General features: G+C 40.3%; 1 protein-coding gene across 1 annotated transcript in view; it reads left to right on the forward strand.

The window, feature by feature from the left end:
* The first annotated feature begins 3562 nt into the window (after nucleotides 1-3562).
* The window catches only part of IL31RA (interleukin 31 receptor A), a 51693-nt gene continuing 37832 nt past the window's right edge, over nucleotides 3563-17423 (forward strand). The window contains exons 1-3 of the mRNA XM_087715513.1: nucleotides 3563-3647; nucleotides 12814-12902; nucleotides 15146-15257. Coding sequence (XP_087571639.1) covers nucleotides 12815-12902; nucleotides 15146-15257 — 200 coding nt within the window. The 5' untranslated portion in view covers nucleotides 3563-3647; nucleotide 12814. The remainder of the gene's footprint in view (nucleotides 3648-12813; nucleotides 12903-15145; nucleotides 15258-17423) is intronic.

Consider the following 17423-nt stretch of genomic DNA (forward strand, 5'->3'; position numbering starts at 1 on the left):
CCCTTTTTTTTGTCCTGCGTTGCTCAGTTTTGATTATTTTAGATACCAAAACTATTTGCTCAATTTAATGATTACCAACTTTGGTACGACATTTTCAGTGAAACACTTAACTCACTCTTAAAAGTTTTTCTTTTACTCCAGAGATTTTGTATTTAGCACCATATACTCCAAAAACATCTGAACGTGTTTTAAGAAAAAATCTGGAAATAGTTGTTTGAAAAATGAATTCCTAGATAATTGGAATGTATTGTTCTGTTTCACATCAATTTCAGAGGAGTCTGCATCACTAAATTAAAGAATGTAGGTGATGTGACTACTTGCCAGGTAGAATTTTGAGGGTTATATCCATCCCAAGCAATCTGGAACTTCGGTGGTTGACTATGGTCGGAGATTTAAAAGAGGGATCTGAAATGTTTGGGTCCCCTAAAAGATAAGCTTCAGCTGTGATACAAGTTAATTGGACACCCTTTGGCTTTGGTTAGCATGACTAGTGAGATGGAGTTATAGATATTTTAGAGAACTGCTTTCCCTAAGAAAGAGTTAAGGATTTTTTTAAAAAATTGTGCATTGTATTATGGAGTATTTGAGGTTTGGATATGAAAGTGTTATTTCGTTAGGATTGCTTATCTTTTTTCAGTTTGTGGATGAAATAAAGATTGTTAGCATGGGCACCTGTTGGGAGGAGAATCTGTGTGGAAACAGCATTAGTTCATGGATGGTCTTTAAGGGTAGCTCTTGTTAGAATAATCTGAGAAGTGTTCTGATTTGCAGAGGATGGTAAGCAAGGGCTGCTGGTGCAGGAATGGGTGCAATTGGCAAAGCCCCTCCTATGCATGGCTGCTACCTTAAGCAGGAGCTGAGAACATAGGAGGACCCCTAAATTACAAAACCAATTCTGAGCAAGGGGGGAAATACAAACTCCAGAGCCAGTGGTGGAAAATCTCTGAAACCAGGTTGAGAATATCCAAAACCCATAATCATTTAACGCGGCATCATGTGACTACATTGTTTAATGATGGCAATCCTGGCTTTTCCTGTGGCAGCCATAAACAAATCCCACCAGTCGATAGGCAATGATGCACCCTGCTCTAAGCCATCCCCAACTTGGTCCAATTTGAAGCATCTCAAAAATGGTCTGCGCAATTAAGAGAACAACTGATGTGTGACCTTGTGCTGTTTAAAAAGCCTCCAAAGCATTGTAAGAATGGCAAGGCTTGTCACTCATGGCCTGGCATGGCTAGTATGCCAGTGAAAGTCAGCTGAGAGCAGCAGACCCAGTGGATTGCAAGCTGGCAGAGGTGGCTCCAACTTTTGTGTGTGGCAATGGGATGGCTGGTCACAGTGTGGGGCTTGAAACAGCACTCTTTCTTTGACAGTGGCACTGGGACTGAGGAAGAGGCCCGGAACCAGTGATGGCGAGCTGAGACCTTGAGAGCCCTGGACCTCTACTTCAGCTGGGGCATTGAGCTACCAAGGATCACCATTGTGCAAGGTAGTCAAAAGGGGAGAGATGGGGGCTGCAGATAGGCAGGAGAGGGACTTGAAGTGCCTAAGCAGTCATGTGGGCAGGCTGCCAAGTGCACAAATTTTGATCGCATAACCTCACGGATGCTACAACAGCCAAAACTTCGAAGAGTGGGAAAAAACACCATTTATTCAGTGCTGCCGTACCTTCAACTGGTCACTAAATGAATTGTCATAAGGGCTACTTATACACACAGACTCTACATATTGCAATTTACACTGCAAGAAGAAAATTGATATGATGCAATTCTTGTGCCATATCCGTTATCACATGTTGGCGATCCTATTTTTATCAACAGCCACACAAAAAAGTGCTCCTAAGTTTTGTCCAAACCAGTTCCTTAGATTTTGAAGCCATTATGTTCTTCTGCTTGGATTTTGTTTGCCTTCAGTTTTTCCCTGGAGGATTAAGTGAAATATGCTGTATTTTTCCTGGTATTACATCACATGTTCAAAATATTGTAACTTTCTCTTTTTTATGGTTTTGATTATTTCCCTTGGCTTTCCCAGACTTATCACCTCATTTTTAATTTTGTCAACCCAGCTTTTACATAACACTTGCCTGTAAACCCACATTCATCAACATTTCAAATACTTATGGATGCAATGCCCATAGGTATCTAACCATATTCTGTGAAAAAGTGTTACTTTTGTTTGACAGTATTTTGAAATTTATATAAATGTACAAACTCTTGTTAGCAGTAATGAAGTCATATCACTCTGCCATAATATCATTTTATTTAATTTTGCCTCAGTGTATAGTACAAACCTGGTTGTTTAGTTTAGTATATTATGCGCAACCAGTTGATGACAAAAATAAGATGTATACATAATTAAGTCTAAAGACAAAAATCTTGGAAATCAATTATCCATCCATTCATCCACCCATGGTACAGTAAATGTAACTGGGAGAGGCAATCCCTCAACTAACCTGGCCCGATGCCATGTAGGGTTTTAAGGCTCAAAACCAGCATCTTAATTTAAACCCGGGAGCAGATGCAGCTCATGAAGCTGAGTGTAATGTGTACCATTCTAGGAGCACAGATAACAGTCTTTGCCACTGCTTTTTGCACTAATTGAAGCTTTCAGATACTCTTTAAAGGAAGCCCCACCTAGAGTGTATTGCAATAGTCTATTCCGAAGGTGACTATGGCATGATTAAAGACTCCTAATAAAGGAACAGGCACAAGCAATCCACATAGTAGTTTCTTTTATATATCCACTGTAGCATCATTTTCCATTTTATTCTTTTAGGTTGTAATTTTTAAATCCACTTTCAAATCAGTCTCAATCTTGTTAAATAAAACTTATTCCTCTTCCATAACATCTTTTAAACACAGTCTGTCTATAGAGGCAGAACCTCTTAATGGCTGGGTCAATTCAATATGTACTACAATAAAATATTTCTGGGTCTGGAGAGCGAAATGTTTGAGAAACACTGCTATAGGAAGAATACTGCAGAATCTGTGCTGATTTTCTTTTCCCTTTTGTGCTAATTATTATTTTTCTTTTGGTTATGCTTTCTATCAATTTGTGTAAACTGGGCATTGACTGGCCTATGCTTTTCCTTGGGTTCCTTTTAAAAAATTAATGTTACATTGACTATCTCCCGTTTTCTGACACAGTCCCAAGTTCCATCTCTTTTTCTAGCAGGCAGCAATGTCACCTTTGAATATTTGAAGTCCAGTTGCCTCCTGAAAAAAAAAAGCACCTTTGGGACAACCATCAAGACTTGGTTGACTTCTCACAGTACAATCTCTGAAATGTCTTAGCACGTCTCCCTTTGGTAAAATGTGTGGCGCCTCTCCGGATTTTTGCATACAGTGAGATAACATTCGAGTCATTTCTGAGAACTTTCCCGGGCCGAACGCCTGTGAACCGAATGCCATCAGCTGGCCCGCACATTGTGGATAATGATGAAACAGGCCCCGATTTCCCCGAAATTAAATGACACGAGGGGCGGGGGGGAAGCCCTTGGAAGAAGCGGAAAAAACAGGCGGCTTCTCGCAAGGTTGAGCCCAGAGGCGGGACTTCAGCCGCGGTGGGAAAGCCTCACATTTGAGGCTAAGTCATTTCGCCTCCCGGCTGAGAAAAGTGAAGCCGGCTCTTGCGGCGGTTGGTAGGTGAGTAGCCGAGATCGGGACAGTATTGATGATCGACTGGCTATCCGGGCGCTGAATGGGGCGGGATCCTTCACCCGAGGCTTGCAGTTTTCTTACGCGTCCGGCAACCGAAGCCAAGCGACGCGTCCCTGAACTCTTAATAGCGCTCAGAGAAAGCGACCCGCCTCACTTTTGACTCTCAGCGCTTCCAAATAATTCTTGCTCACTTCCTGCCTGTGGCTTAATGCCCCACCACCAAGCCACCCCCCCTCTTTTCTTCCGATTCCCCTTTTTTGCACGATCCCTTTCTGCATATTTTTCCCCTTTGCTCTCGAATTCAAATTCCCTCGAATATAATCTCTTTCAGAGAAACGGGTTTTTTAACCTTGCTCCTCCAATGCCGGGCGCTTTCCTTTTCTCTCTTCTTCCCTCTTCCTCTACCTCTTCCTGGACTTGTCCGAGAAAGCCTCTATTTCCAGAAAGTGCTCCAAGTTCAATTGTAGTCTTGGAAAGCTTTGCTTGCATCTCTCCATTTGGGCGTTTGAAGCGGTAGCAAACTTCGCACAGCCTGGCCATTTCCTTTCAAGGTTGGATTCTTGATTTATCTTCTGAGAAGGAGGAGGAGGAGGAGGAGGAAGAGACACTCTGAAATCTTTTAAAATTGTAGCTCAAAAGATATTTTGAAAAATGAGCATGAAAACTTACCTCTAGCTTTGTTCTGAGTTGCCCAAGGTGTGTGTGTGTGTGTGTGTGCGCCCATTTGACTGTTTGATTTTTCAAATTTGAAACAGGAATTCATTTGGGAAAACTTGGACTGTATTCATGGGTGGTAATTTGGGGAATTACAGAATTCTTTATTTATTGTCCAAGTGTGATTGGACACACAGAAGGAATTTGTCTTTGGTGCATCATATGCTCTCAGTGTACATAAAGAAAAATAAAATAGAATACATTCATTCAAGAATATTAAGATACGACACTTAGTGATAGTCACAGGTTACTAATAAGCAATCAAATCATAGTAGGAAACAAAACAATATGAATTGTAAAGATACAAGCAACATGTTTATAGTCATAAGTGGGAAGAGATAGGTATTAGGAAGGATGAGAATAATAATAATAATACAGTCTTAGTAAATAATTTGACAGTGTTGTGGGAATTATTTGTTTAGCAGAGTGATTATAGGTAGCCCTCAACTTAGTACCATTTGTGTAGTGATGGAAGTTACAATGAAAAAAAGTGACGGGAGTGTTTTTCGTATTTAGGATCCCCATGATGAGGTGGTAAAAATTTGGGCACTTGGCAAGTGACATATATTTGTGACAGTTGCATTGTCATAGGGTGGGTCACATGGTAAGCATTTGTAACCTTCCCATCCAGTTTCCAACAAGCGAAGTCAATGGAGAGGGGAAGCCAGATTCACTTAATGATGGCATGTTTCAGTTAACAACTGCAGTTAACAACTGTTGCAAAAAGGTTGTAAAATGGAGTAAAACTCAACCAGCCACTGCCTTGCTTAGCAATGAAAATTTGGGGCTCCCTTGTGGTCATAAGTTGAGGACTTTCTGCAACACAGCTGGAGGCCCTTTGTGTGGAAGAAGGTGCTGTAAAACAGTGTTTTTCAACCACTGTGCTGCGGCACACTAGTGTGCCGTGACATAGTGTAAGGTGTGCCGTGGGAAAAACACCCGCCTATAGTCAATATAGGCACAGAGTTAATTTTTTTTAACATTTTCTAATGGTGGTGTGCCTCGTGATTTTTTTCATAAAAAAAGTGTGCCTTTGCACAAAAAAGGTTGAAAAACACTGCTGTAAAAGATTCTTCCTGAGGTGGTTTTCATATTCCATTAATTTGGCAATTCCGTTTATGAAACAGCTCAAATAAATTTAAAACCATCCCAGGTCAACTCAAGAATCAAGAAATAAGAAACAACCTTTTATCCAGCATTTCCCAATACTATTTATTTCAATAAAAAGCAGCTTTAAAAAAAAATCTTTACCGTATTTTTCGGAGTAAGACGCAGCGGAGTATAAGAGACACCAAGGTTTTGAAGAGGCAAATAAAAAAAAGTTTTTGCACTCTGCAGACCTCCCAACGGACCCATTTTTTAATAGCATGAATAGCCTTTAGGAGGTTTGTAGAATGCCTGGGGGGGGGACAAACAAAAAATGGCCCATTTTTCACAAAAACTGGCCCGTTTTTTGTTTTAAAAAATCGCATTCATAGCCTTTAGGAGGCTTATAGAGTGCTCCTGGGAGCTGGGGGGGATTGAGCAAAAACCAACACATTTTTAGCTCATTTCTGCCATTCTCAGCCCCCAGGAGTTCTCTGAAAGCTTCTTAAAGGCTATGCACAGCCATTTTGGTGAAGGGGGCGGGGTTTTGGGAGGCAAAAAATGCTGTATTCAGTGTATAAGACGCACCCAGATTTTCAGCCTCTTTTTTGAGGGAAAAAGGTGCGTCTTATACTCTGAAAAATATGGTAAGTTCTCCAGACGAATTTATTGGGAAAGATCTTTGAATGACAGAGTTACAGTTGGAGGGAAAGCAGGCACATCAATATAAATCATTTTACGAAGTATAAATCTTGTACAGGTAGTTCTCAATTTACAACAGTTCATTTAGTGACCAAAGTTACAACAGCGCTGAAAAAAGTGACGTATGACCATTTTTCAGACTTTTGACCCTTGCATCATTCCCATGGTCACATGATTTACATTCGGATGCTTGACAACTGACCCACATTTATGACGGTTGCAGTGTCCTGGAGTCATGTGATCCCTTTTTGCAATCTTCTGACAAGCAAGTCAATGGGGAAATCAGATTCACTTAACAACCATGTTACTAAGTTTAAGAACTGCAGCGATTCACTTACTAAATGTGGCAAGAAAAGTTGTAAAATGGGCCAAAAAGTCACTTAATAAATTTCTCACTTTGTGAGTGCGTGATCAGAAGTCGAGAACTATCTGTACTGTGTATGCAATCACTTTTTCTGATTTTTTTCTTTTTCTCTTTAAAAGTATTTACCCATCTCCAAACACCTAGGTAGCAAAAGCGATAACTAGATTTGGAGGTTTATTACAATTATTTGATTAGTATTAGACATGGAAATGGAGCAAATATTTCAACACATATTTCAACACATATTTATATTAACCAATTACCCTGCCCTCTGCCAGCAGACACTTATAAAACAAGTGACAGCCCAGAGTTTTGCCATATCAATCAAGATATAACCTATTCAGAGTTAGCTCATACAAACTCCATCTCCTATGAGGGAGTTTCCTTCAAGTAGAACTTAAAAGTTGAGGCACAAGACACCCACCTCCACCCCCAAAGAGCAATGACTCTGGAATCTTCTTGAGTCAGCACAAAGCTATCCCACTGATTATTTGTGGAAGACATGAATGCAGAACGTTATTCTTAGTCCAATCCCAGCCTACCTCAAAAGCAGCCTCTATCCATATTTTCGTGCTTGGCTTCCAAAGGAATATTTTTCCTTTTGGCTGACACAATCTTGGTGCAACAGTCTGCAATGTAGCCTTTGGAGATCACCTTGGCTTGTCCTGCCCCAGTTATCCTGAAGGTCCTATGAGCACAGCCCCAAGTCCCGTGATGGCAAAGCTATGGCACGGGTGCCCGAAGTGGCATGCGGAGTCACGTCTCCTGGCATGTGCTACGTCGCCTGTTCCTTTTCCAGGTTTCTGGCATGCATGTGTACATGATGATCAGCTGACCTTCATGAGGCAGTGCCGGAAAGTGGAAGAGCTGGTCTTCTATTTTTCGGCGTAAGCATGTGCGCCAGCCAGCTGTTTGTTGCCCATGCATGCATGCCAGTAACTGGAAGACTAGCTGCCTGGTGCACATGCGGGTGTTGGCAATTGGAAGTTCATTTTCCAGCATGTGCATGCCCCCTGGGCAGCTCCTCTTCTGAGGTGCATCCCAGATGAGCGTGCACGCTCCCTTTTTGGCACTCAGTGCCAAAAAGATTCACCCTCACTGCCCTAGTCCCTGCCACTGATTTTCAGGGCCAGTAGGGGAGCTAAGGACTTGCACTAGGTCAAAAGTCATCCTCCCCATTTCTCTGGGCAAGCCCTGGATGGCAAATGCAATAGCCAGATAAGTGGCCCACGGTTCTTCCAGAGCAGTGTTTTTCAACCTTGGCAACTTTAAGATGTCTGTTAAGTAAGCTCCCCGTTGGGAGAGCGAGTGCATTCAGAGAAGCGTTGTGAGAGTTGTGTTGGAGAACACACAAACCAGCATACAGAGACACTGCAGTTTAAATAGGCCATTACTTTCGTGGAAGTAGGGATATCAGACTCCATCAAACAGTCCAAGTCTTACACGGATAAGACAGTCAGTCATCGATGTCTTTCAGTTAAGGCAGCTAGCTCTTCTGGCTGGAGAACTCTGGGAGTTGAAGTCCACAAGTCTTAAAGTTGCCAAGTTTGGGAACCACTAAGTTAAGGGATAATCCAAATAACATAGCCCATAAACATACAAACAGTCCGGTACTCAAAGTTTGCTAGCAGTTGCAAAACTTACAATAGCTCATGGCACTTTCTAACAGCCAGCTTCCAAAACACTCAGATAAGATCAGCCCAGCATCTAACAAACAGAGCTAACAATCATTCTGGCTCCCTCTTATGGTCGATTGAGGAAAACAGCAATCAATCACATTTTACAGTATGATTTAAAGAAACAGGTACAGCATTGCTATATGATTTATATATTGCCGACCCAACCGTTAGATTATATTCCTAACAATGTGCATGCCCCCTGGGCAGCTCCTCTTCCAAGGTGCGTCCCAGATGAATGTGCACGCTCCCTTTTTGGCACTCAGTGCCGAAAAGATTCACCCTTACTGCCCTAGTCCCTGGCACTGATTTTCAGGGCCAGTAGGGGAGCTAAGGACTTGCAGAAGGTCAAAAGTCATCCTTCCCATTTCGCGAATGCTGGCTGGGGAATTCTGGGAGTTGAAGTGCAGACATCTTCAAGTTGCCAAGGTTGAAAAGCACTGTTCCAGAGCAAAACAAACAAACGAATAAAAAAATTCCCCATGATAAAGCAGAGGCAGATTTACTGCTGAGATCCCACAACAAAATCTTAAGCTAAGGATGCCCACATCCTCCATAAAAATCCCCAAACATTATTTATTTCTAGTACAAAAAAGACCTGCTTCCCTCATAATCTCTGTAATCCTGGGGATTATTCTTTTTGCACTAGACATAAATAATGTTTGGGGATTTTTCTGAAGTTTTCCACATGCTGAAAAGCATATGAGATCAGCTTTTATGGAACTATGTCTGAACTTGGTAGCTAAAACAATTTTTTCTAGCTCGCAGAAATATAATAAAAGTCCCGAGTTTTATCTTTTTTTTCACTAAACCAGCTTGTTGTTTTTTACACAGGAAAAGGGAAAAGGCATATTAAAAGGGGCTTGTATAAGCATCCAAATTTTGTCCTAAAATTAAATGTATTATTAGTTTAGAACAGTGTTCTTCAAACTTGGGAGCTTTAAGATATGTGTTTTCAATTTGGATGTGGAATTTGTTTTTTAAAACATATAATAATATTTACAAATAGATGAGTTTGGAAATTTCTTATATCCAATTTGAGTTCCTTTTAAGGTGAAATTTGACTTATTTGCTGCTATCAGTTTATGATGTTCTGTTAAGAGGAGAGTCTAAGTAAACGTTTCTTTCCATTTCCTAGATTCTTCTTCTTCTGCTCTAATGGGGAAATATTTTTATATTACAATTTTGTAGCATAAATATGTACACATAACAAAACATGTTATTATTTTTCTCCCATCCTCACTCGCAGAATGGACAGATTGCTTAAACATTGATGGTTTCCTGGGTTGTTTTTCTTTGCAGCCAAGCACTTCCCCAAAAGTTTCCAACTGCAGATTAAGAAGCTCAGCTCTGTAACTTTAGTTAGCCCCAGCTGTACCTGTAATTGACAGGACTGTTTGGTTTCACACCATAGGCTTTGTCTGCCTTCTAAGTGGCTTGGGGCCATTCAGTAGTTTAGAACAGTGTTCTTCAAACTTGACAGCTTTAAGATGTGTGTTTTCATTTAGGGTGTGGATTTTTTTTTAAAAAAAAAACATATAATAACTTGTACAAATAGATGACTTTGGAAATTTCTTATATCCAGACGTGGGATTCAAAAATTTTAGCAACTAGTTCTCTGCCCAGTTGGTGGGTGGGCGTGGCCTACTTGGCCTTCTGCACCATGGTGGGGGGAGCATTTTCACCCTCCCCAGGCTCCGGAGGCTTTCTTCAAGCCTCCGGGAGGGCAAAAACGGAATCCCCCAGGTTGTGGAGGCCTTTGGAGGCCAGAAATGGGGCCGTTTCCAGACTTCCGAAACTTCCGGGAAGCCCATTTTTTGACCTCCCAGAGCTTCCTCGCGGGCCGTGCACTTACCTGGCATCAAAAACGGACCTTGGGGAGACTCCTGGGAGGGGCCGGTCAGGGTAGGCGGGGCCAGCCAGTCCTTGCAATTACCAGTTCGATGAACCAGATGTAAAATTAGTATTTGGTTTTCCCGAACCGATCCATACTGGCTGAATTCCACCCTTGCTTATATCGAATTTGAGTTCCCTTTAAGGTGAAATTTGACTTAATTGCTGATATCAGTTTATGATGTCCTGTTAAGAGGAGAATCTCAGTAAACTTCTTTCCATTTCCTAGATTATTCTGCTGTTGCTGCTCTAATATGAGAAATATTTTATATTACAATTTTGAACATACATATGTACACATAATAAAATATATTGTTATTATTTGAAATAAACCACTTATGTAATTTCTGCCCTGTTACCAAAGTTCAATGCAAATAAGTTGAAATAATTTGACAAATATTACAATTGGCAAACCATAATTAATTTTTAAGTGACAAATTAGTATTATAAATTATGGTTATAATTATAAAGTAAGAGATTATAAAGTAAGATCTATAATAATTCTGATTTGAAATTATGGTTTAATGTAACAGTTATAGCTGTTGTTCCATTTCTGGAATACTCCGCATAATTAAGCAATTCATAAGTCTTACACTGTATTAATATTAATTAATTTTATTTCCCAAGGATTTGGGGATAATATACCTTTTGAAAGAGGTGGAGAAACACTGTCTGAAAAAGGACAAAGTGACCAAGGCTTCTTAAAAGAAAATAAATAGTGTTTCCTGCATGTATTTTCTAGGAAAAATAAGTCCCTAATAATATTCTTTTGTTTACTTGTGACTATAAACATCAGTATTACTCTAAGAACTGAAGGGCATTGAAAACAAGGAGAGATTATTATTATTAGCAATTGAAGCCCACATATAATGTTCTAACTGTGGGACAGAATTTCTGCAAGTTGCATTAATTAACATGACCTCAATATATTCTAATAACCTATAAAAAGTTCTATTTATTGACTTTGGAAACATGAATTTTTAATTAAATTATCTCCAAAGGAGCTTGAAAGGCAAGTCATTAAAAAACACTCACAAACTTTAATATCCTATCAACTATTGCAGCTCCAGAACAATTTCCCTAGAACTTTGAATCTTAAAAAAATCTGAGGAAAAATAGCTCTCTCATAGGATGCAAGGTCCTTTATAGTGTCTTCTGATACTTATGTATATAGACAGATTATATTGAAGACTGCCGGTGCCAATTCTCTATCATCCCAAAGTACAAGTAATTGTAGCTGGTAAGTCAGCCCCATGGGGGAGTATGTGAAAACTGAATGAGGACTTATTATAGGTAAAAAGTGACTGTCAATAACGAAAAATTCATGTAAAGCTGTATTAAATTAAAAGTTTTGGGTCAAGAGACCTATTACTTTTCTTAATCAAATAATAAAGGAGGGATAAAAAAAATCTAAATGTGCCAACTAAGAAGTAAAATTAGAAGTTCTGTTCTCAGATAAAAGGATAAAATTATATATACTGTGTATATGTGTGTGTGTGTGTGTGTGTGTGTGTGTGTGTGTGTGTGTGTGTAAATGTTACCTAATGACTCACCTATACATTAATACAGTCATCTTTAGAAGAGAAGAGAAGAGTTGGAAGGGACCTTGGAGGTCTTCTAGTCCAACCCCCTACCTAGGTAGGAAACCCTACACCACTTCAGACAAATGGTTGTCCAATCTCTTTTTAAAAATTGTTCTAACTGTCAGGAAATTTATCCTCAGTTCTAAGTTGATTCTCTCCTTGATTAGTTTCCACCCATTGCTTCTTGTTCTACCCTCAGGTGCTTTGGAGAATAGTTTGACTCCCTCATCTTTGTGGCAACTCCTGAGATATTGAAACACTGCTATCATGTCTCTCCTAGTTCCTTCTTTTCATTAAACTAGACATATCCAGTTCTTGCAACCGTTCTTCATATGTTTTAGTCTCCAATCCCCTAATCATCTTTGTTGCTTTTCTCTGCACTCTTTCCAGAGTCTCCACATCTTTTCTACATCGTAGCGACCAAAACTAAATGCAGTAAATACATAAATGCTTTAAATAAATGCTTTAAATGTTCTAAAAGACCATAGGAAGCAGGTTGTATTCCTGTGAAGAAGAAAAACTCTTTTTCAGATCCTGGCCTTGAAATACATGTTATTAGTAACAAATTATTATCTTGCAGGAAAATGAGGCACAATGTTTATTGCTCCCTCCCATTGAGATAATTCTGTATATTAAACTATTTGATTTTCATTCTAATATTTGATCATACTTAATAAAATACTGTACAGTAGTACCACTGGCACAAACGCTTCTCACCCTGACTAAATCGGGTTCTGACCAAAATGCACAAATATTTTGAATCTGGTCATGAACACATACTTGATCAAACATGGCTGCTGCTGATTTTCCCCTTCTGTGCCACTTTTTTTATAAGTGCCAAATTTTGGCTCATGACCAAATCGGGTCCAACCAAATTTATGGAACGAATTATGGTTGTGACCAGAGATTCTACTGTTTGTAGTAAATATTACAGGAAACTTAATTCCAATTTACAAATAAGAAATTGGCGGGAGGGGATTAGAACATTTGTGGTGTATTGTATGTATGTAGAATCCTGTCTTATGTTTTGTGTGAGTGTTATAAATGCTTGGGTGTTATGAATTCAATAGGCAGAGAACTAATAACATTTTGTGCAAAAGAATCTAACAAGAAAACCTTACATTTTATTACAGAATGTCCAGCCTTTGCAAAATGAGCCACATTAAAGCATTCCTTTTTGTGCTTTGGAACTTGACAATACTTTGCAAATTCTGCTTAACTGGTAAATTGAATCTTTTATATTTTTCTTACCCTTGAGTTGCAATGCTAAATAAATTTGGAAAAATGATTAAATTTGGTGATATTTAATTTTTAGAACTGTTAGGATCAGGTAATATTTACAACCAATATATACAACCAATTTCATTGTATACATGATGTACAATGACAATAAAGACTATTATTACTAATATAAAAGTTGGTGTATATCTTTCTAATAGTGATTGAGGCTAACAGCCCAGGTAGTCCTCGACATATGACCACAGTTGTGACTGGAATTCCAGTCATAAATAATTGTGGTCATAAGTCAAGGCACCACATGGGCAGACCCAACTTTTTCTACTGTTTATATGGCAGTTTTATGGTGGTCATAAATGCAAGATCACTCTCCCAAATAGTTTTGCCATTAACCAACTGGTTGTAAATCAAAGACTACCTGTATAGGTAGTTCTTGCATAGGCCTTGTGTACCAAATATGCAAAGCTACAATAGTGCTGGGAAAAAATAATTTCAGAACCAAGGCCTTAGCAGTGTGACTCTCAGTCACAGGTTCACCACTACAGTCACTCAGTGTATGTTGTCCTGTGCCTGCTGTGGTTTTTTTTTCCTCCCATGCTCACTTGCAGAGTGGAGAGATTGCTTAAACACTGATGGTTTCCTGAGTTGTTCTTTAAAACCCAGCACTTCCCCAAAAGTTTGCAACTGCAGATTAACAAGATCAACTCTGTAACCTTAGTTAGCCCCAGCTGTTCGAATTAAACAAAAGGTGATTAGATAAATGAATGAATATACGGTAATGTAAACATGTGTATTAATAGTAGAATTATATGGACTGGAGGAATGGAAAGAACATGAATAGATGTATGAATAAGAATTAAGCTTTAATTGAAATGATGATATTAGAAAAAAAATGAAATAGATATATTTAAAATGCTTTAAATGATTGTTATTGGTACCAGAAGTGTATATTGTGATATTGAATCATGAAAGAAAAAAAGAAAGGATGGAATTTTAATATAAACAGATGCAAAGAGCTAAATAATGGAAATATGAATAACAAAACAGATGGAAGATGGGAAACAGAAAAGAAATATCATTACCACGCCTTTGAAAATAATAGTAAGAGGAGGGGGGGAAGTTAAAATAGAGAGAAATAAAAGGGGAAATATATGTATATCAATATATTAGGATATATGAAAGAGTAAGAGGAAGGTTTAGAACTGAAGAGTGATAGTAAAAGATATGGGTAAATAATATGAAAGAATTAAAATGAAATGTAATAACTATGTGTAATAATAATGAATACCAATAATACCAATAATAAATATGTCTGTTTATATTGAAATGTATGATACTCAGGTATCACACCATTCATGCAGTTATATGTGTAAACAATATAAAATAAAAACTTGACATAAAAAAACCCTCTGTAACCTTAGTTATTTGTTTCACACCATGGGCTTTGTCTGCCTTATAAGTGACCTGGGAACATGCAGTAGGCAACAGCTGGCACGAGTGCATTCCTTTGGATGTGTATTTCTTGTTGTGTGCCTGCTTATTTTTTTTGCAAGCCCTTCCTCTCAAATGAATATAAATGCATGCATTAATTCCCCTCTAATTATCCCAGTACCCAAGTGAACATTTCAAAGAAGGGATGGGGGAAGGGAGAAAGGAAAGCCTAGTTGGGTGTCATGTGATTTTCCATTTAAGGACCTCGTCTACCAACTGAGTTGCAGGTCCCGATTAAGGTTGGTAAACAAGGACTGCCTTAAGCAGTGTTATTTAATTGAATCCCTGGTAAAGAATAAGAATATTTTTGATATTTGGAATCTATTTCTTGGAGCTAATTGGGGCAGAAGGAGGAATTTTCCAAAGAAAATTCAAAGCTGATAGACTTGGAAACAATATTATTTTCTAATAAAAACAGTGGGATTATAGTAGGAGTTAAGTATAATGTAAAAGCTAGTCATATTTATTTAAAACAGCTCTCCCCTTAGAAATGAAAGGAGCTATTGTGAAGTAATGGTTAAAGACTAGAATTGAAGAGTTTCTCCTCAATCATAGAAAGTGACTGAATAGTTTTGGGTCCCTCCTTTTCTCTAGCTCAACATACCTCATAGGTTATTGTTTGAAGATAAAATGAAGAAAATTATTCAGGGAAATACTTGTGCTTTTAGTATTTAGACGACCATAAAGCAATTAAATAATGCCTGATGACAGCTTTTCTTTTGTTCCATTTAATTACAGCTTTGCCACAGAAACCTGAAAACATTTCTTGCGTTTATAATTACAATTCCATTCTTAATTGTAGCTGGACGTCTGGAAGAGAAATACCCGATAAAACAAAATGCAGTGTCAGGTAAGTGGCAATTGGATGGTGATCATGGAGTGGAATCAATTAATGGCCATCATCTATACAGTGTAGAGATTATTCATATGATGATCATTCAACCAGGGGTGTCAAACTCGATTTCATTGAGGGCTTCATTAAGGTTGTGTTTGACCTGGGGGGGGGGCAGAATGGGCGTGGCCATGGAGCGCATGGCCAGCTCAACATAACTCCTATTGGGAGTGCCTGTGGCAGCCCAAGTGCTTTGCCAGTGAAAATAGGCTCTAAACTCTGTTTTTGGCTGCCACAGCCTCCTGCAACCCACTTCCAGTGAAAACAGAGTTTTCCGTTTTAACTGGCAGAGGGTTACAGGAGGCAGTGACATCCAAAAATGAACTTTGGGAGCCCGTTTTCTCTGGCAGAAGCACTGTGGGCTGGTCCTTCGGTGTTTCCAGGCCAGCCCTGCGGGCCAGATCTATGAGCCCTGTGGGCCAGATCCGGCCCCTGGGCCTTCAGCTTGACACCCCTGCATTAAAAAATGTCATCTGATGAGACTCAGGAGATGCATCTTCTGTCAGAGACGCTGCTTTATGGAACACATCTTCCCAGAGATGTGAAGATCTGAAAAGCTGCTGTCCATTAACTTTGCCTTGGAGACCTGATTCTTTTCCCAGACTTTGGGCTGGACTGAATGTAGACTTCTTCTGGGTGGGCTTTATAGGTTATAGCAGATGTTTGGTCACCTGGGATGTCCATCTTTCTTTTTATTGGCTCTTATGCAGCCTACCACTGCAGCCAGACATTGCTTCAAGTTTTGCACAGCCTATTACTATATATCTATAATAGAGATTTACTTCAGTGGTGAAATTCAACCCCCCCCCACCATCGGTTCTTTGGGCATTGCTTGGTGGTGGTGGGTCATGTGACTGAGTGGGCATGGCCAACTTTACATCACTCACAGTAACCCAACAAGTCATGCCACAGAACTGACAGAAAGGTTCAGCTGGCCAAGTCTTCTAGCATTCAACCTGGCTACTTCTCGCCTCCTTCTCAAGTGTGCTCTGTGTGTATGAGCCCAAAAAGAAGAGAGAAGCAGCCACATTGAATATTGTGGCAGAGAGAAGCTGAATCTTTCTCCCTCCATTCACAGCAGAGCTGCTCTGCCCCTTTATGGTTCCCCGCTCCCTTCCAGGATGTACCTTAAAAACTATCTTCTGAGCAGCTCCTGTGCGATGCCGTCCCTCTAGCTGCTCCATTCTTGTGACCGGGTCTGGCCGTGAGTGGCACTGGCAGGCATTGGGTATGCATGTGCGACCGGAACATGGCGGTGGCTGCGCACATGCACTCCATTGCTTGCCGGTGCTGCTTGTGGCTAGATCCAGCCAGGACAATGGCAGCAGCCGGAGGGATGGTGTCACAGAAGGCAGCCGAAAGCAACCACTTTCAGGCTTCTCAGCATGAAAGGCAGCTGAGCCTTGCCGTGTCCCACCCCAAGGCACAAAGGTAGGTGAGTGAGGTGGGTGGAAAGCGGGGGCAAGGCCGGAGCCGTGGATGGTGCATTCCCCGACCTGGCTGAGGTGCGCAGTCAGTAGGTGTTTGCTCTGAGGCAAGGCTGGTGCCGGGGAATGGTGCATTCCCTGACCCAGTCGGCATAGGGAGTAGCTCCGGGGTGAGCGGGCAGCAGCTCTGGGGAATGGCGCATCCCTGGACCCCGGGCCCTGACCCAAGGTGAAGGGAGAGCGGGTGGCAAGCATTCCTTACCTTTGGTGAGCTGAGTGGGTGACGCAACTGGCGAGGTGATTAGCTGGGCCATGTGGCAAAGGCTATATATATAGGGTGAGGGTGGATGGGGTGAGCAGCTGGAAGGGGCGAGTGAGTGGCCGGAAGGGGTGAATGGCGACTGGACAAGCGGATGACTGGGCAGGCATGGGTACGGCCTACCAGGGGTAGTTTTTACCAGTTTGTCGAACCAATTCAAATTGTCCCTACCGGCTTGCCTGAACTAGTCTAATATCACCCCTGGTTTGCTTCTGTTAAAAAAATTTCAGATGACAAGAACCTTCCACTCTTTACATGGAACTATTGGTGGAATCTTATTTACCTCTTAGGAAATAAAATGTCAGAGGAGAGAAATTCCAGGCAAAATGGGGTTTTGTCACATCTGTAAATGAAAGGCAAACTTTGCCTAATTTTTTT

The sequence above is a fragment of the Thamnophis sirtalis genome, unplaced genomic scaffold, assembly GCF_051295495.1.
Source record: "Thamnophis sirtalis isolate CommonGarterSnake01/CBP01778 unplaced genomic scaffold, rThaSir2_p1.2 scaffold_5, whole genome shotgun sequence".
NCBI classification, from domain to species: Eukaryota; Metazoa; Chordata; class Lepidosauria; order Squamata; family Natricidae; genus Thamnophis; species Thamnophis sirtalis.